The sequence below is a fragment of the Gorilla gorilla genome, chromosome 4 (assembly GCF_029281585.2).
Source record: "Gorilla gorilla gorilla isolate KB3781 chromosome 4, NHGRI_mGorGor1-v2.1_pri, whole genome shotgun sequence".
Lineage (NCBI taxonomy): Eukaryota > Metazoa > Chordata > Mammalia > Primates > Hominidae > Gorilla > Gorilla gorilla.
The window spans coordinates 48,466,128-48,483,169 of record NC_073228.2 but is presented as its reverse complement, the minus strand read 5'-3'; the positions used below and the strand labels follow the sequence as shown (position 1 = coordinate 48,483,169).

Genomic DNA, 17,042 nt, shown 5'->3' with positions numbered 1-17,042 from the left:
ACAATATCAAAACCAGGAAACTGACATTGGCATGATGCATGGAACCTATGCAGGTTTCATCAGTTATACATGCACTCATTTTTGTACATATATGTATAGCTCTATGCAGTTTTTGCCACATGTATAGCTTTGTGTAACCACAACCACATTCGAGATACTTAAAACCACTATTATCAAAAGACACTCCTACTGCCACCCTTTTAGCCACAGTCACCTCAGACCCTCAAGCCTAACTCTTGGCAATCACAATCTGTTTTCCACCTCTCTGTTAGTTCATGGTATTACGTAAATGGCGTCATGCAATGTATGTTCATCCTTTTGAGATTGGCTTTTTTCACTCAGGATAATTTCCTTGATGTTCATCCAAGTTGTGTGTGCCTTTTTATTGCTGAGTAGTATTCCATGGTATGGACATGCTACAATATATTTAACCATACATCCATCAAAGGGCATTGGGGTAGTTTCTAGTTTTTCAAACATTATTATTATTATTATTATTATTTTGAGATGGAGTCTCATTCTGTTGCCCAGGCTGGAGTGCAGTGGCACGATCTTGGCTCACTGCAACCTCCACCTCTGGGGTTCAAGCGATTCTCCTGCCTCAGCCTCCTGAGTAGCTGGGATTACAAGCATACATCACCAGGCCCGGCTAATTTTTATATTTTTAGTAGAGACAGGGTTTCACCATGTTGACCCGGCTGGTCTCAAATTCCTGACCTCAGGTGATCCACCTGCCTCGGCCTCCCAAAGTGCTGGGATTACAGGCATGAGCCACCACACCTGGCCTGATTTTTTAAATAGCAAATTTTGAAAGTTATTTACATATTATAGAAATAAGTCCTTTGCCTGCTATGCGCCTTGCATGTATTTTTCTCCCAGTCTATAATTTGTCTTTTCATCCTCAGGGTCTTTGACAGAGCAAAATATTTTTATTTTGATGACATCCAATATATCAATGATGAAACTGTTCTATATCTTGACTCTATCAATGTCAATATCCTTGTTGTGATACTGTACCATATAGTTTTGCACTATGCTACCACTGGGGGAATCTGGTAAGGAGTTTACAGGATCTCTCTGTATTATTTCCCACATGCATGTGAATCTACAGTTATCTCAAAATAAAAAGCTTAAAAAAAACAACATGCCTAAATACAAATTCATTATTAACTGGTTCCAGTTAATCTCAGTTTGAGGAACAACCATTCTTCTAGACACCCAGGTTAAAAACCTGAGGTCATCTTTTACTTCATTCCTTCTCTTTCCTCCTATCCCCCTCCCTACATATCTTTTTTTGGTTTTTTGTTTGTTTGTTTGTTTAAAGACAGAGTCACTCTCTTGCCCAGGCTATGGTCTATGGAGGTGATCTTAAAGCGACAAGTCTTATGTCTCAATCTCTGTATGAGCTACTGCCATATTTCAGGCACTTGTGATTTGCAACTTGCATTACTAATGCAAAAATACGCCCATATCACTTTCTAGCTTAATGGCTTCCGTGATTTGCCATTCTTGCATAATGGGCTGGAGCTTTAAATAGAGCATACAAGGCTTTTCATGATCCAGCCCATGAGCTGCTCAGGTTATATTAGTTATAGTTTCAAATGTTTGGAGATTTTCCAGTTATCTTTGTGTTATTAATTTTTAATTTGATCCCATTATGTCCAGAGAATATACTCTATCATTTCAATTCTTTTAAATTTGTTAAGGTTTTTTTTAATCAAGGTGAATATTTTATGGACATTTGAAAAGAATGTGTATTGCACTGTTATTGGGCAAAGTGTTCTATAAATATCAGTTAGGTCCCGTTGGTTGATGGTGTTCAGTTCTTCTACATCCTGATGATTTTCTCTCTAGTAGTTCTATCAGTTGCTAAGGGTGGGGTGTTGAAATCCCCAACTGTAATTGTGGATTTGTCTATTTCTCTTTTTAACTCTGTTTTTGCTTCATATATTTTGAAGCTCTGGTGTTTGGCACATACACATTAAAGATTGCTATATATTTTTGGTAGATTTATTTATTTATTTATTTATTTATTTATTTATTTATTTATTTTGAGACAGGGTCTCACTCTGCCACCCAGGCTGGAGTGCAGCACACTGCTGAGTGTGATCTCAGTTCACTGCAACTTCCACCTCCTAGGCTCAAGCAATCCTCCCACCTCAGTCTCCCCAGTGGCTGGGACTATAGGCACGCACCACTATGCCCAGCTAATTTTTGTATTTTTTTTAGTAGAGATGGGGTTTCATCATATTGCCCAGGCTGGTCTCGAACTCCTGGGCTCAAGCGATCTGCCCACGTTGGCCTCCCAAAGTACTGAGATTACAGAAGTGAGATCTCTTTATTATTATATAATGTCCTTCTTTGTCCCTAGTAATTTTCTTTCTCTGAACTTACTTTATCTGATATTAACATACTCAGTACTGCTTTCTTAAAATTAGTGTTTGCATGATGTATTACCTTTTATCCATTCACTTTCAGCCTACCTGTCTCATTATGTTTGAAGGAACATATACTTACAGACAGCAGATACAGACAGTCTCTGACTTATAATGGTTTGACTTAAATGATTTTTTTTTTTTTTTTTTTTTGAGACGGAGTCTCGCTCTGTCGCCCAGGCTGGAGTGCAGTGGCGCGATCTCCGCTCACTGCAAGCTCCGCCTCCCGGGTTCACGCCATTCTCCTGCCTCAGCCTCCCGAGTAGCTGGGACTATAGGCGCCCGCCACCATGCCCAGCTAATTTTTTGTAGTTTTAGTAGAGACGGGGTTTCACCATGTTAGCCAGGATGGTCTCGATCTCCTACCTCGTGATCTGCCCACCTCGGCCTCCCAAAGTGCTGGGATTAGAGGCGTGAGTCACCGCGCCCGGCATGATTTTTTTTTTTTTTAACCTTTTGATGGTTCAAAAGCAATATACATTCAGTAGAAATCATACTTTAAGTACCCATACAACCATTTCTATTGTTCACTTTCAGTACCGTATTCAACAGATAACATGACATATTCAATACTTTATTATAAAATAGGCTTTATGTTAGGTAATTTTGCCCAACTATAGGCTAATGTAAGTGTTCTGAGCACATTTAAGTTAGGCCTGGCTAAGCTATAATGTTTGACAGGTTAGATGTATTAAATGTATTTTTGACTTTGAATGTTTTTCAACTTACCATGGATTTATTGGGAACATAACCTCATCATAAGTCAAGAAGCATCTGTACTTCTGTTTTTGTGTATTGTGTTGTTTCTTTCTTTCCCTCCCTCCTTCTTCCCTTCCCTTCTCTCCTCCTCCTCTTCCCCCTCCCATCCCCTCCTCTCCCCTCCCCTCCCCTTCCCTTCCCTTCCTTCTACCTTCTTTCCCTTTCTTAGGTCCCAGCCTCCTTCTGTTAATTTATTTCTGTATGGAGAGCTTCCTTTAGCCATCCTTTAAGGGTAGGTCTCAACAAACTGTTTCTCTTCATCTGAGAATGTCTTCATTTTTCCCTTTATTCCTGAAGGCCAATTTCACCTGATAACAGGATTCAAGGTTGACGGTTTTGTTTTCAGCACTTGATAAGTGTTGGACCACTTCTAGATGGCCCCCATCATTTCTTTTACAGGTAGTGCAAAAATACAGTTTGAATTAGCATTCCTTCCTGGTTGTTTCTCCCTGACTGTTTTAAAGATTTCTTTTTTCTTAATCTCCAGTTTTTAGAAGGTTAATTATGATGTGTCAGTATGGCTTTGGACTGTTTTCTCTATTTGGAGCTCAATCAACTTCTTGAATCTGTAGGTGTTTGTCTTCCACCGGATTTGGGAAGTTTTCAGCCATTATTTCTCTGAATACGTTTTAGTCTCACACTTTCTCCTCTCCAGCAAAGACTCTGATGATACAAATGTCAGTAGCTCTATCACAGGATCCTTAGGGTGTCACTTCACCAGCCAGAAACCTCTGTGGCTAGTGGCACCTTCTGCCTGAGTATTGCTTGTGCCCGCTGGGCTTGTTCTGCCCACTCAGCCCAGCAGGCTGCACTCAGCTCACACTACAGGCCCAGATCCCACACCTGCCAGGGGTGAGCCAGGCATGGAGTGGCGAGGCGTGTGTGGGCAAGTGAGCGCAGGGTCTGGCCACTATGCACAGCCAGGCATGCTGGCTGCTGTGGTGGGGTGGGGAGCTCAGGTGCTGGCACAGGTGCCAGCTCCATACAAGGCTGTGGCTGGACCAGATGCACTGCACACGGCTTCCACTGCAGGCATCCACGTCTGGATGAGGGGAACACAGTGGCACCCGGAAGCTTGGAGACGCCAGAAATCACAGAGCCCCAAAGAGGGTGTCACAGCCCTAGCTCAGGGAGCTGCAGCTCTTCTCTCCTTCTTGTCACCCACAACATGGAGAGTGGGGGTGGCGGCAGGGGGGTGTTTCAGCCCTATTTGTGTTACGGCTCTTTTAGCCCTGCCATTTGAAGAGGAGGAAAAAGTGATTCTATACCGTCTTGTTCTGAAACCATAAGCCTGGCGTTTAAAGGAAGTAGTGGTTGGTGACTGTATTCAAAGGGCAGGAAAAATGGAGTAAGAAACTGATCAGTGGCTGGGCGCGGTGGCCCATACCTGTAATCCCAGCACTTTGGGAGGCCAAGGCAGGTGGATTGCTTGAGGTCAGGAGTTCAAGACCAGCCTGACCAACATGGTGAAACCCCGTCTGTACTAAAAATAAAAAAAATTAGCCAGGCATGGTGGTGGGTGCCTGTAGTCCTAGCTACTCAGGAGGCTGAGGCAGGAGAATCGCTTGAACCTGGGAGGCAGAGGTTGCAGTCAGACGAAATCATGCCATTGCACTCTAGCCTGGGCGACAGACACTCCGTCTCAAAAAAATAGAAAGAAAGAAAGAAAGAAATCGATCAATATTAACTCCACCAAATAGAGAAATGCTGCTCATTGGTTCTTAACTATCTGATTAAAAATGGGCTTTGTGCATATGCTGAACTCTGCAGTTATTAAAGAAATCATGAAGTGTTATCATTGTTTGGATGCATAGTCCTGTGATTGGTAGCATAAATGATGTGATACTGGGTAAGTGGATACAAAATTTGATTGGCCATATGTTTTAAAGCATGTATTTGAACATACAATTGGCTAATATATCTGAGCACTGCCTGTAAATGACAGATGGTTCTAACTTTCTTAAACCCATCTTCCACAGGGAGTGAAGTGGATAGCAGCGAAGGTTACAAATCAGTGGATTGAGAATGGCAAACAGGAATAACTCACTACTGATTCTGCCCAGCTGCTACTGAACACTGTCCTGAAAGAGCCAAAGACATTACTAATTGATCACAGCACTCTCCTGTTGAGTTTAGTTGATCACAGTAAGAGTGCTGTGATCACAATAAGAGAGTGCTGTGATCAATTAGTAATGTCTTCCACAGGTTCAGGAATGGGCGTTGGCTGCACATATGCCACCTATTTAACACTTCCGACCTAGAAAATTCCTCTAGAGAGCACATCCTCTCTGGATGTAGATACAGGCAGCCAACTTATCTGTTTGAAGACCCAAGGATTAAAAAAGGTCCATCTTGAGGGGTTTGTAATAAGGAGATTTATTAGTGTTGGGCCCAGAGTAATGGATGGAGTTTTTCCAACATTTTGCCCAGGGGCTCAGAACATATGGACTGCTAGTTGAAATGGGGCTTGGAATTACATTTATACACATTCCACCAATAAATATTTGAACACAGGTGCATTTTTTAACAATAGTTTTCTGCATGAACTGCAAAAATGCCTTCCAAATGACCTCTGTCTCTGGGGTCCTACTCTTCTTACTCCCATAAATCTGGTTGCCAACAAACAGCTGTAGACACAGCTTGTCTTGGGGATTAGGGGCTGCCTTGACAGGAAATAAAGCAAGGATCACTTTTTTTTTTTTTTTTTTTTTGAGACAGGGTCTCACTTTGTTGCTCAGGCTGGAGTGCAGTGGTGCAATCAGAGATCACTGCAGCCTCCATCTACCTGGGCTCAAGCAATTCTCCCACCTCAGCTTCCCGAGTAGCTGGGACCACAGGGGCACACCACCATGACCAGCTAATTTTTTTTTTTATACTTTTAAGTTCTAGGGTACATGTGCACAACGTGCAGATTTGTTACAAAGGTATACATGTGTCATGTTGGTGTGCTGCACCCGTTAACTCGTCATTTACATTAGGTATATCTCCTAATGCTATCCCTCCTCCCTCCCCCCACCCCACGACAGGCCCTGGTGTGTGATGTTCCCCACCCTGTGTCCAAGTGTTCTCATTGTTCAATTCCCACCTATGAGTGAGAACATGCAGTGTTTGGTTTTCTGTCCTTGCGATAGTTTGCTCAGAATGATGGTTTCCAGCTTCATCCATTTCCCTACAAAGGACATGAACTCATCCTTTTTTACGGCTGCATAGTATTCCACGGTGTAAATGTGTCACATTTTCTTAATCCAGTCTATCATTGATGGACATTTGGGTTGTTCCAAGTCTTTGCTACTGTGAATAGTGCCGCAATAAACATATGTGTGCATGTGTCTTTATACCAGCATGATTTATAATCCTTTGGGTATATGCCCAGTAATGGGATGGCTGGGTCAAATGGTATTTCTAGTTCTAGATCCTTGAGGAATCACCACACTGTCTTCCACAATGGTGGAACTAGTTTACAGTCCCACCAACAGTGTAAAAGTGTTCCTATTTCTCCACATCCTCTCCAGCACCTGTTGTTTTCTGACTTTTTAATGATCGCCATTCTAACTGGTGTGAGATGGTATCTCATAGTGGTTTTGATGTGCATTTCTCTGATGGCCAGTGATGGTGAGCATTTTTTCATGTGTCTGTTGGCTGCATAAATGTCTTCTTCTGAGAAGTGTCTGTTTATATCCTTTGCCCACTTTTTGATGGGGCTGTTTGATTTTTGCTTGTAAATTTAAGTTCTTTGTAGATTTTGGATATTAGCCCATTGTCAGATGAGTAGATTACAAAAATTTTCTCCCATTCTGTAGGTTGCCTGTTCACTCTGATGGTAGTTTCTTTGCTGTGCAGAAGCTCTTTAGTTTAATTAGATCCCATTTGTCAATTTTGGCTTTTGTTGCCATTGCTTTTGGTGTTTTAGTCATGAAGTCCTCGCCCATGACTATGGCCTGAATGGTATTGCCTAGGTTTTCTTCTGGGGTTTTTATCATTTTAAGTCTAACATTTAAGTCTTTAATCCATCTTCAATTAATTTTTGTGTAAGATATAAGGAAGGGATCCAGTTTCAGCTTCCTACATATGGCTAGCCAGTTTTCCCAGCACCATTTATTAAATAGGGAATCATTTCCCCATTTCTTGTTTTTGTCAGGTTTCTCAAAGATCAAATGGTTGTAGGTGTGTGATATTATTTCCAGGGGCTCTATTCTGTTCCATTGGTCTATATCTCTGTTTTGGTACCAGTACCATTTTGTTTTGGTTACTATAGGCTTGTAGTATAGTTTGAAGTCAGGTAGCATGATGCCTCCAGTTTTGTTCTTTTGGCTTAGGATTGTCTTGGCAATGCGGGCTCTTTTTTGGTTCCATATGAACTTTAAAGTAGGTTTTTCCAATTCTGTGAAGAAAGTCATTGGTAGCTTGATGGGGATGGCATTGAATCTATAAATTACCTTGGGCAGTATGGCCATTTTCACAATATTGATTCTTCCTATCCATGAGCATGGAATGTTCTTCCATTTGTTTGTGTCCTCTTTTATTTTGTTGAGCAGTGGTTTGTAGTTCTCCTTGAAGAGGTCCTTCACATCCCTTGTAAGTTGGATTCCTAGGTATTTTATTCTCTTTGAAGCAATTGTGAATGGGAGTTCACTCATGATTTGGCTCTTTGTTTGTCTGTTATTGGTGTATAGGAATGCTTGTGATTTTTGCACATTGATTTTGTATCCTGAGACTTTGCTGAAGTTGCTTATCAGCTTAAGGAGATTTTGGGCTGAGATGATGGGGTTTTCTACATATACAATCTTGTTATCTGCAAACAGGGACAATTTGACTTCGTCTTTTCCTAATTGAATACCCTCTATTTCTTTCTCTTGCCTGACTGCCCTGGCCAGAACTTCCAACACTACGTTGAATAGGAGTAGTGAGAAAGAGCATCCCTGTCTTGTGCCAGTTTTCAAAGGGAATGCTTCCAGTTTTTGCCCATTCAGTATGATATTGGCTGTGGGTTTGTCATATATAGCTCTTATTATTTTGAGATACGTCCCATCAATACCTAGTTTATTGAGAGTTTTTAGCATGAAGGGCTGTTGAATTTTGTCGAAGGCCTTTTCTGCATCTATTGAGATAATCATGTGGTTTTTGTCTTTGGTTCTGTTTATATGATGGATTACGTTTATTGATTTGCATAGGTTGAACCAGCCTTGCATCCCAGAGATGAAGCCAACTTGATCATGGTGGGTAAGCTTTTTGATGTGCTGCTGGATTTGGTTTGCCAGTATTTTATTGAGGATTTTTGCATCAATGTTCATCAGGGATATTGGTCTAAAATTCTCTTTTTTTGTCGTGTCTCTGTCAGGCTTTGATATCAGGATGTTGGCCTCATAAAATGAATTAGGGAGGATTCTCTCTTTTTCTATTGATTGGAATAGTTTCAGAAGGAATGGTACCAGCTCCTCTTTGTACCTCTGGTAGAATTCGGCTGTGAATCTGTCTGGTCCTGGACTTTTTTTGGTTGGTAGGCTATTAATTATTGCCTCAATTTCAGAACTTGTTATTGGTCTATTCATGGATTCAACTTCTTCCTGTTTTAGTCATGGGAGGGTGTATGTGTCCAGGAATTTATCCATTTCTTCTAGGTCTTCTAGTTTATTTGCATAGAGGTGTTTATAGTATTCTCTGATGGTAGTTTGTATTTCTGTGGGATCAGTGGTGATATCCCCTTTATCATTTTTTATTGCGTCTATTTGATTCTTCTCTCTTTTCTTCATTAGTCTTGCTAGCGGTCTATCAATTTTGTTGATCTTTTCAAAAAACCAGCTCCTGGATTCATTGATTTTTTGAAGGGTTTTTTTGTGTCTCTATCTCCTTCAATTCTGCTCTGATCTTAGTTATGTCTTGCCTTCTGCTAGCTTTTGAATGTGTTTGCTCTTGCTTCTCTAGTTCTTTTAATTGTGATGTTAGGGTGTCAATTTTAGATCTTTCCTGCTTTCTCTTGTGGGCATTTAGTGCTATAAATTTCCCTCTATATACTGCTTTAAATGTGTCCCAGAGATTCTGGTGTGTTGTGTCTGTTCTCATTGGTTTCAAAGAACATCTTTATTTCTGCCTTCATTTCGTTATGTACCCAGTAGTCATTCGGGACCAGGTTGTTCAGTTTCCATGTAGTTGAGCAGTTTTGAGAGAGTTTCTTAATCCTGAGTTCTAGTTTGATTGCACTGTGGTCTGAGAGACAGTTTGTTATAATTTCTGTTCTTTTACATTTGCTGAGGAGTGCTTTACTTCCAACTATGTAGTCAATTTTGGAATAGGTGTGATGTGGTGCTGAGAAGAATGTATATTCTGTTGATTTAGGGTGCAGAGTTCTGTAGATGTCTATTAGGTCTGCTTGGTGCAGAGCTGAGTTCAATTCCTGGATATCCTTGTTAACTTTTTTGTCTCATTGATCTGTCTGTTGACAGTGGGGGGTTAAAGTCTCCCATTATTATTGTGTGGGAGTCTAAGTCTCTTTGTAGGTCTCTAAGGACTTGCTTTATGAATCTGGGTGCTCCTGTACTGGGGGCATATATATTTAGGATAGTTAGCTCTTCTTGTTGAATTGATCCCTTTACCATTATGTAATGGCCTTTTTTGTCTCTTTTGATCTTTGTTGGTTTAAAGTCTGTTTTATCAGAGACTAGAATTGCAACCCCTGCTTTTTTTTTTTTTGTTTTCCATTTGCTTGGTAGATCTTCCTCCATCCCTTTATTTTGAGCCTATGTGTGTCTCTGCACATGAGATGGGTCTCCTGAATACAGCACACTGATGGGTTTTGACTCTTTATCCAATTTGCCAGTCTGTGTCTTTTAATTGGAGCATTTAGCCCATTTACTTTTAAGGTTAATATTGTTATGTGTGAATTTGATCCTGTCATTATGATGTTAGCTGGTTATTTTACTCGTTAGTTGATGCAGTTTCTTCCTAGCATTGATGGTCTTTACAATTTGGCATGTTTTTGCAGTGGCTGGTACCAGTTGTTCCTTTCCATGTTTAGTGCTTCCTTCAGGAGCTCTTGTAAGGCAGGCCTGGTGATGACAAAATCTCTTAGCATTTGTTTGTCTGTAAAGGATTTTATTTCTCCTTCACTTATGAAGCTTAGTTTGGCTGGATATGAAATTCTGGGTTGAAAATTCTTTTCTTTAAGAATGTTGAATATTGGCTCCCACTCTCTTCTGGCTTGTAGAGTTTCTGCCAAGAGATCTGCTGTTAGTCTGATGGGCTTCCCTTTGTGGGTAACCCAACCTTTCCCTCTGGCTGCCCTTAACATTTTCTCCTTCATTTCAACTTTGGTGAATCTGACAATTATGTGTCTTGGGGTTGCTCTTCTCGAGGAGTATCTTTGTGGCATTCTCTGTATTTCCTGAATTTGAATGTTGGCCTGCCTTGCTCGATTGGGGAAGTTCTCCCGGATAATATCCTGAAGAGTGTTTTCCAACTTGGTTCCATTCTCCCCATCACTTTCGGGTACACCAATCAGACGTAGGTTTGGTCTTTTCACATAGTCCCATATTTCTTGGAGGCTTTGTTCATTTCTTTTTACTCTTTTTTCTCTAAACTTCTTTTCTCGCTTCATTTCCTTCATTTGATCTTCAATCACTGATACCCTTTCTCCCACTTGATCAAATCAGCTACTGAAGCTTGTGCATGCGTCATGTAGTTCTCATGCCATGGTTTTCAGCTCCATCAGGTCATTTAAGGACTTCTCTACACTGTTTATTCTAGTTACCCATTCGTCTAATCTTTTTTCAAGGTTTTTAGCTGCTTTGCGATGGGTTTGAACATCCTCCTTTAGCTCGCAGAAGTCTGTTATTACCGATCATCTGAAGACTTCTTCTCTCAACTCATCGAAGTCATTCTCTGTCCAGCTTTGTTCCATTGCTGGCGAGGAGCTGCATTCCTTTGGAGGAGAAGAGGCGCTCTGATTTTTAGAATTTTCAGCTTTTCTGCTCTGGTTTCTCCCCATCTTTGTGGTTTTATCTACCTTTGGTCTTTGATGATGGTGACGTACAGGTGGGGTTTTGGTGTGGATGTCCTTTCCGTTTCTTAGTTTTCCTTCTAACAGTCAGGACCCTCAGCTGCAGGTCTGTTGGAGTTTGCTGGAGGTCCACTCCACACCCTGTTTGCCTAGGTATCACCAGCGGAGGCTGCAGAACAGCAAATATTGCAGAACAGCAAATGATGCCGTCTGATCCTTCTTCTGGAAGCTTCGTCTCAGAGGGGCACCCAGCTGTATGAGGTGTCAGTCGGCCCCTACTGGGAGGTGTCTCCCAGTTAGGCTACTCAGGGGTCAGGGACCCACTTGAGGAGGCAGTCTGTCCGTTCTCAGATCTCAAACTCCGTGCTGGGAGAAGCACTACTCTCTTCAAAGCTGTCAGACAGGGACGTTTAAGTCTGCAGAAGTTTCTGCTGCCTTTTGTTCAGCTATGCCCTGCCCCCGGAGGTGGAGTCTACAGAGGCAGGCAGGCCTCCTTGAGCTGCAGTGGGCTCCACCCAGTTCCAGCTTCCAGGCTGCTTTACCTACTCAAGCCTCAGCAATTGTGGACGCCCCTCCCCCAGCCTCGCTGCCGCCTTGCAGTTCCATCTCAGACTGCTGTGCTAGCAGTGAGCGAGGCTCAATGGGCATGGGACCCTCTGAGCCAGGCACGGGATATAAACTCCTGGTGTGCTGTTTGCTAAGGCTGTTGGAAAAGTGCAGTATTAGGGTGGGAGTGTCCCGATTTTCCAGGTACCGTCTGTCACGGCTTCCCTTTGCTAGGAAAGGGAATTCCCTGACCTCTTGCACTTCCAAGGTGAGGCGACGCCCTGCCCTGCTCCACGGACTGCAGCCACTGTCTGACAAGCCCCAGTGAGATGAACCTGGTAGCTCAGCTGGAAATGCAGAAATCACCCATCTTCTGCATCGCTCATGCTGGCAGCTGCAGACTGGAGCTATTCCTATTTGGCCATCTTGGAACCTACCCCCCACCCCCCAACTCATTTTTAAATTTTTATTTTATTGTTTTTATTTATTTAAGACACAGTCTTGCTCTGTTGCCCAGGCTGGAGTGCAGTGGCATGATCTTGGTTCACTGCAACCTCTGCCTCCCAGGTTCAAGCAATTCTTGTGCCTCAGCCTCTCGAGTAGCTGGGATTATAGGCGTGTGCCACCATGCCTGGCTAATTTTTGTATTTTTAGTAGAGACAGGGTTTCACCATATTGGCCAGACTGGTCTCAAACTCCTGGCCTCAAGTGATCTGCCTACTTCAGCCTCCCAAAGTGCTGGGATTACAAGCGTGAGCCAATGCTGCTGGCTCTAATTTTATGTTTAATAGAGACAAGGTCTTGCTATGTTGCCCAGGCTGGTCTTGAACTCCTGAGCCCAAGTGATCCTCCTGCCTCGGCCTCCCAAAGTGCTGGGATTACAGGCGTGAGTCACCACACTTGGCTAAGGATCACTTTTTAATATCTGCTTCATAATACATGTAAAGAGAATTACCATCATTTAATCTGACAATTGTGTAAAAATATTATGTAAGCAGCAGAAAATGCCTGTGGAGTGGTATAAAATGCAGAAAGAACATCATTGGGTGCCCAACCACTGTGTTCCCACACTGGAGGGAAAACCACCTACATGGGACTTTGAGACTTGATTAGGATGTCCACCATGATGCCTCCCGAGGGGATCTTCAAAAGTAATTTTTAACGTATGTGGGTTTGTTTTGCTTTTGCCTGTGAGCAGACTTCAGATCCCAGCTCTCCTGCATAACAACTTTTTTTTTTGAGACAGAGTCTCATTTGTCGCCCAGGCTGGAGTGCAGTGGCACGGTCTTGGCTCACTGAAACCTCTGCCTCCCAGGTTTAAGTGATTCTCCTGCCTCAGCCTCCCAAGTAGCTGGGATTACAGGCACCCGCCACCATGCCCAGCTAATTTTTTTTTTTTTTTTTTTTTTTTTAGTAGAGACGGGGTTTCACCATTTTGGCCAGGCTGGTCTCAAACTCCTGACCTCAAGTGATCCACTGCCTCAGCCTCCCAAAGTGCTAGGATTACAGGCATTATCCTGCATAACAACTTTGCATGTGCTGGTCACACTTCAGGGGCAACTGCCCTCCCTGGCCTGGCTCTCTGTAGATCAGCTCAAGACCAATTTCACTTGATAAGAATCCAATACTCTCTAAGTGCAAAGAAGTCCCCATCTTTTTACTAGAAAGTTCTGAAGAATGTGATCCTGTTACATGGACCTACCACTTCATGAGCTAGAGAGTTGCAAAGGTATCCTTGTGTAGAAGATAAAATGGAAATTTCTAAATGGGTGGCAAACCTTCTCCCTGGTGCTTCACCTTCAACTTGGCCTCCTTTTCCTTTCATGAGTAAAAGAAGTTGAAAATGTACACGCGTATGTAGCCTCTTTTCAGTCTTAGAAGTTATGGTCACACTTCATATTATAAATTCTAGCTGTAAACACATTCATCATTTATAAGTGAATTATATTAGTGAGTAGCCTCGATTATGGGACCACAAAAGAATGAGGCAGTATAGTATAGTGGTTAACGATCATCTCTGGTATTTGGGCGATTTAGGCTCAAATACCATAGCTCTGCATTTTTTAATTTTTAAAATTTTTTGAGGCAGGGTCTCATTCTGTCACCCAGGCTGGAGTGCAGTGGCGTAATCATGGCTCACTGCAGCCTCAACCTCCTCGTTCATCCCACCTCAGCCTCCTGAGTAGCTGGGACTACAAGCACACACCACCATGCCCGGCTAGTTTTTGTATTTTTTGTAGAAATGGGGTTTTGACACATTGCCCAGACTGGTCTCGAACTCCTGAGCTCAAGCAATCCACCCACCTTGGCCTCCCAAAGTGCTAGGATTATAGGCATGCACTACAGTGCCTGGCCTGCAATGTTTTTTTAAATCTGTGCAAGCTTGGGCACATTATTTAAACTGTCTAAGCTTTATTTTTTTTCTCATTTGTACAATGAGATGATAAGAATCCTACCTTATTGGCTTGGTGTATTTATCAGGGTCATGTATGTAAAGGCCTTAGCATAGCATCCAGCACAGAATAAAGACTGTTGTTGGCTATTAATAATAAAAAAAAATTCTCTGAGCACCTAAGATATATCATGAATCCTGGGTGATAATCATTTTTGCTCAGAGACAACCCATTAGGCCCATACTCTGGGTCTACATACTTTTATTCTTGACAGAAATGGTTTACAGTGACGTAGCCATAGTTTTGACAGGCAGAGTCATCTGGTTTCCCAAGATCTAGCACAATGGGAACCCCTATGATCTCATGGCAGGGACTGGCTAGGACCAAGGCAACTGTCAGTAACAAAAGGGACAATGGATGGAATAGAACAAATCAAACAAAGCATGGGTTCGATGTTAGGAATCTGAGGGTATTTAGAAAGGGGAAAGGCAACCTTACATTCCTCGAGTCCCTGAAGGCACCACTGCAGTATAGGATAGTACAGTAATTCATGTTGATGGTGAAGTGTGCCTCAGCCTTCCAGAGAAAATTTACGTATATTCACTATTTTAAAATAGGCAGAGAACCCGTTTTCTATTACCAGGCAAGCACTTCAAGAAAAGGTTAAGATCAACGTTTTAGTGCTTGAAGACAGGGGAACTTCAGTTGCATGTAAAATCCCCTTGGATAAAACAAGTTAGCTTCCAAAAAAACTACTAAGCGTCACTATGTTTAAAAAGCTTAAACATTCTGCGAATCAGTACTGTATAAATTAACCACTACCACCCACAAAAGACAGTGGCTACTTAACTTTGGTACAAAGAATCAGGGTCAGCTTGCCTGTGATACTTTAATAAATGAAATGTGTTGTTTTCTGATATGCCCCTTTCAAATCATGATCCAAAGAGGTGCAGTGAAAAACAACAGACAAAAACCAACAACAAACAAGACTTCCCACTTATACTCTTCTCGATGATGGAATTTGTGGAGAATTCTCTCCCTCTCTGCGCTTGAGATTCCTTGATGGTAAAATGAGTGAGTCTGGACTAGATGATCTTCAAGGTCCCGTCCAGCTTGGATGTTCTGGGATAAAGTTACCTGACCCAACTAACAGGTACCCAGTGAGTGTCCTTGCTCAGCTTCTCTAAGACCACTTTGAGCTGGCTGTAGGCACCCTGGAGATCCTCCTTCACCAGCACGGCATCTACCAGGTGCCCGTAATGCTGGTCTATGAAGGCGGCAGAAGCGGCCATCTCTTGCTGCTGCTCATCCTGCAAGGAAAGGGGTGGTAAAAGGAGCAACTGGGTTGTTCTCCTATAACAAACCTATAACCTTTGTCTTGAGCAATGTTCCAACCTTTAACTTTTAAGTGGTGAGTGGATGACTAGGTCCCACTGATAACCAACCGTGTACACAAGAACAGAGCATAGGGACAACATCATGTCAAACTTCAAAGAAAGTTAATGGGCAGTAGACACAATCACTGTTCAGTCATTCACTCACAGAATACCTCCTGAGGACCTATGAACTCAAAGCCATGATAGGAAGTGCATTGGGGATGCTGATTCTATAACTGTGTATATACGCCAATATCACACTTCCTGCCTCAGAAGTACTTCCAAAGAAGTAGTAGTATTGTGCTGCATGACATTTAGTACACAGGTTAAATAATTATAAGAAAGAACAATAAATAATAACTATATAAAAACAGAGCAAACATTTCTGCAATCAACTGGTGGAAGAAGGAGAAGAAATCATTCTAATGCCCTCCTGAAGACTCCTAAATTCACAGTGCAGAACTCAATTCATTTCCTCACACCAGAGCCAAACACTAGCACAGCAAAGTGGAGTTATTTAAGAAAGCACTGGACAATTCTAATCAAATTCCCCATTTCCTTAGGGCAGCTGATCTCTTTAATCAGATTGCTTTTCTGACACTTAACATTAAGGTATAGGCAACAACTCCATCTTACCCAATGTGGGCACTGTTTGCATCTTCATTCAAAAGAACCTCTAATAAGTATTATTTCAGGTGAGTAGTTGTCTGACAATTAGCCTGGTTCTGGAAAACAGGAAAGTGGCAGGCCCATTCTAAGTAAAATTACAAAATGAAATTTGTCGCTGGCATTCACTCACTGCCCTTTTTAGTTCTCTGTTGCTGTCTCCCCTCTGCTTCTAGGGGCTCAGTGTTTTCACGCTGCCACAGGGAAAGGGTGAGTTCTGTTCTCTCCCAAAGAGACCTACATTCCAAATATTCCCCCCTCTTCTCTGTCACCAGTCAAAACCCAATTCCTACATTAGTGAGAGCATCCGAAATTTCAGGATTCGAGTCCTCAAGATCCAGGAAAAGGATTTGGCATGCTACTTCAAAGACAGTAGAAATGTAAGAGAAGGCTGAGATAATTTCTTCTCCTTTTCTCCTCCAGGAGGGAAAAAATTTGATTAAATTGGGAGACACTTCTCAATTCTATATTCTATATAGAATATTCTTGCAGGGCTACTTTCATACTCAGAAGCCCTATCCCGTAACTGCCCCCAGATCTTCAACCCCACCTTCCCCACTCCCTGACACACACCCATCCTATAGACCTGTCTGCTGCTTCCAGTTTCCCCTCCTCCAGGCACCCACACGGTTCATCCTGGAAGCATTTGGCTATTTGAGAAATTATAGAAGGAAAATTTTTGCCACAAAGAACCACAATCTACCTAATAAATATCTGCATCTGGAAAGAACTTAAGTAAATCTCTAATGGAGTAAAAATGTGTGACATTTGCTTAGCAGTCATAAATCCCCTGAACTCCTTTCCTGGCCTGTAACGATGGAACTCGCCCACCTGTGTCTTCAGCAAGAGTCACAGTCCCGAAGATCACATAGGA

General features: G+C 42.3%; 1 protein-coding gene across 2 annotated transcripts in view; it reads right to left on the bottom strand.

Moving 5' to 3' along the window:
• Positions 1-15,001: 15,001 nt before the first annotated feature.
• Positions 15,002-17,042, bottom strand: part of MPP3 (MAGUK p55 scaffold protein 3) — a 32,110-nt gene continuing 30,069 nt past the window's right edge. For both annotated transcript variants that reach the window (XM_031011517.3, XM_019027708.4), the window contains one exon: positions 15,002-15,436. In XM_031011517.3, coding sequence (XP_030867377.1) covers positions 15,260-15,436 — 177 coding nt within the window. In that variant the 3' untranslated portion in view covers positions 15,002-15,259. The remainder of the gene's footprint in view (positions 15,437-17,042) is intronic.